This window comes from Peromyscus eremicus, chromosome 10, assembly GCF_949786415.1.
Source record: "Peromyscus eremicus chromosome 10, PerEre_H2_v1, whole genome shotgun sequence".
NCBI classification, from domain to species: domain Eukaryota; kingdom Metazoa; phylum Chordata; class Mammalia; order Rodentia; family Cricetidae; genus Peromyscus; species Peromyscus eremicus.
Genome location: NC_081426.1, coordinates 26045385 through 26047953, shown reverse-complemented (window position 1 = coordinate 26047953; position 2569 = coordinate 26045385). Strand labels below are relative to the sequence as shown.

The 2569-nt window shown below is 58.9% G+C and overlaps 1 protein-coding gene across 1 annotated transcript; it reads left to right on the top strand.

The window, feature by feature from the left end:
- Positions 1 to 11: 11 nt before the first annotated feature.
- Gal3st1 (galactose-3-O-sulfotransferase 1) lies at positions 12 to 2288 on the top strand. Its single transcript, XM_059275059.1, has 2 exons — positions 12 to 142; positions 879 to 2288. The coding sequence occupies exons 1-2, from the start codon at positions 12 to 14 to the stop codon at positions 2017 to 2019; spliced, it is 1272 nt and encodes a 423-aa protein (XP_059131042.1). The 3' UTR covers positions 2020 to 2288.
- Positions 2289 to 2569: the final 281 nt, after the last annotated feature.

The window sequence follows — 2569 nt, the reverse complement described above, 5'->3', positions numbered from 1 at the left end:
GGTTGCCTGAGATGCCTCTGCTGCCGAAGAAGCCCTGGGAGTCCAAGGCCAAGGGGCTGGTGCTGGGAGCCCTCTTTACCAGTTTCCTGTTGCTGCTCTACTCCTATGTGGCACCCCCGCTGCACCCCAACATGGCCTTCACGTGAGTGACGTCAAACCGTGGGAGCGGGGCAGGGCATCTTCACGGTCTATGATCGAAGCTTTCTGCTAGACGGCGACCCTGTACACGGGCACCGTGTTGTGTGGGGCAGGCAAGAGTTCCGGCAGAACTCTTGGTGCCACCCAGGGCTCCGTGTGTGCCTCAGTGAAGTGGAGATAAGGGCAGAGCCTGCCCCACAGAGCAGGAGTGTCACACCTATCACGGTGTCCAGTGCTTGATATAATCTGAGGCTCCAACAGGGCCACAGTGGGGGCCAGGATAGACATGGAGTGTGATTTGTCCCAACACACTCGCCTGGCACAGGGCCTGGATTCAAGCTTTTCCAACTTGGGCCTGTGTGACTGTGTTCCTCTTCCTAAGCGACCACACTATGTCCTCTCCTCATGAGGCCGCTCAGCACACATCTGGGGCAGCCTGTGCCACAGTTAGTGATATTAAGGGAATCTGAAAAATATTGCCAATAGCTGGTTAACACCCCCCCCCTCAAAAAAAAAAACCACATAATCAAACAAAAACCCCTGCAATTTCAGGCAGGGGAAATTTCATCTCAGTTGGTAGAGTGCTTGTCTAGCACCCACAAAGCAATGGGTTCAAACCTGCAGGGCTGCGTTAGTGGGTCGTGGCTGCCAGGCCGGTGAGATCAAGCCCCTCGAAGCCTCTCTGATGGTACTGTCACCTGCAACCCCCCGACCTCTCTCCATCCCTCTGTCTCCCCCAGGACCTCAGAGACCGCAGCGCCCTGCTCCCCTGCTCCCAGTGAGCCAGGGACAGCCACTCCGGTCAACGGCTCTGCCGGAGGGTGCCAACCTCGGCGAGACATCGTGTTCATGAAGACGCACAAGACCGCCAGCAGCACGCTGCTCAACATCCTCTTCCGCTTCGGCCAGAAGCATGGGCTCAAGTTCGCCTTCCCCAATGGCCGCAACGACTTCCACTACCCGTCCTTCTTCGCACGCAGCCTGGTGCAGGACTACCGGCCCGGGGCGTGCTTCAACATCATCTGCAACCACATGCGCTTCCACTACGAAGAGGTGCGCGGGCTGGTGCGGCCGGGCGCCGCCTTCATCACGGTCATCCGCGACCCCGCGCGTCTCTTCGAGTCCTCCTTCCATTATTTTGGGTCCGTGGTGCCGCTCACCTGGAAGCTGTCGAGCCGCGACAAGCTGGCAGAGTTCCTGCAGGACCCTGATCGTTACTACGACCCGAGCGGCTACAACGCGCACTACCTCCGCAACCTCCTCTTCTTCGACCTGGGCTACGACAGCGGCCTGGACCCGGGCAGCCCGCGCGTGCAGGAGCACATCCTGGAGGTGGAGCGCCGCTTCCACCTGGTGCTGCTGCAGGAGTACTTCGACGAGTCCCTGGTGCTGCTCCGGGAGCTGCTGTGCTGGGACCTGGAGGACGTGCTGTACTTCAAGCTCAACGCGCGGCGCGACTCGCCGGTGCCGCGGCTCTCCGGTGAGCTCTACCGCCGTGCCACCGCCTGGAACCTGCTGGACGCGCGCCTCTACCACCACTTCAACGCCAGCTTCTGGCGAAAGGTGGAGGCCTTCGGGCGCGAGCGCATGGTGCGCGAGGTGGCCGAGCTGCGCCAAGCCAACGAGCGCATGCGCCGCATCTGCATCGATGGCGGCCAGGCAGTGGACGCCGAGGCCATCCAGGACTCGGCCATGCAGCCCTGGCAGCCCCTGGGCGTCAAGTCCATCCTGGGTTACAACCTCAAGAAGAGCATCGGGCCGCATCACGAGCAGCTCTGCCGGCGCATGCTCACGCCCGAGATCCAGTACCTGTCTGACCTCGGAGCCAATCTCTGGGTCACCAAGCTCTGGAAGTTCCTTAGGGACTTCCTAAGGTGGTGACGTACCCTGCCCATCTTCCCGTCTGGCTCCCTGCTGCAGAAGGGCCGGCCAGGGAGCCTCTGGCACCTAGCCTTCCCCAGCCATGCCCGGTGCCACCCTGGGGTCCCCTGGGGTTATTAGCTGGCCAGGATTGGTCTTTCTGCACCAGGGAGAGCCTAACCGAGAAGTATTTGACTAATTATGCCATTTTTTATTAAATCTCCTTTATTTCCAGTCTCCTCTTACAAGGCGAGACTCAGAAGTAAAGGAATTTTATGTGTTTTTGTTAATCGGCCTCACTGTGGTGACTGGAGGGGCCCTGGGATGGGTGGGACCCTTGGGAGGGTGTCTGCAGAGGGCAGGGTCTAGTGTGTTTGTTACTTGCTGAAGTCATGTGTGGTTCAAGGACTTCCACAAGCTGGAAAAATCTTGTGTGACTGAGCACTGGTTATGTCCCTGGTACACTATAGTGGATGAGTGCTTTGTGGGTGTTACGCCAGCACAAAAATTTGGTGACTTGGGGATTATAATTATTCTCATGTGACAAACCAAGGGGGAGGGGACATTACTG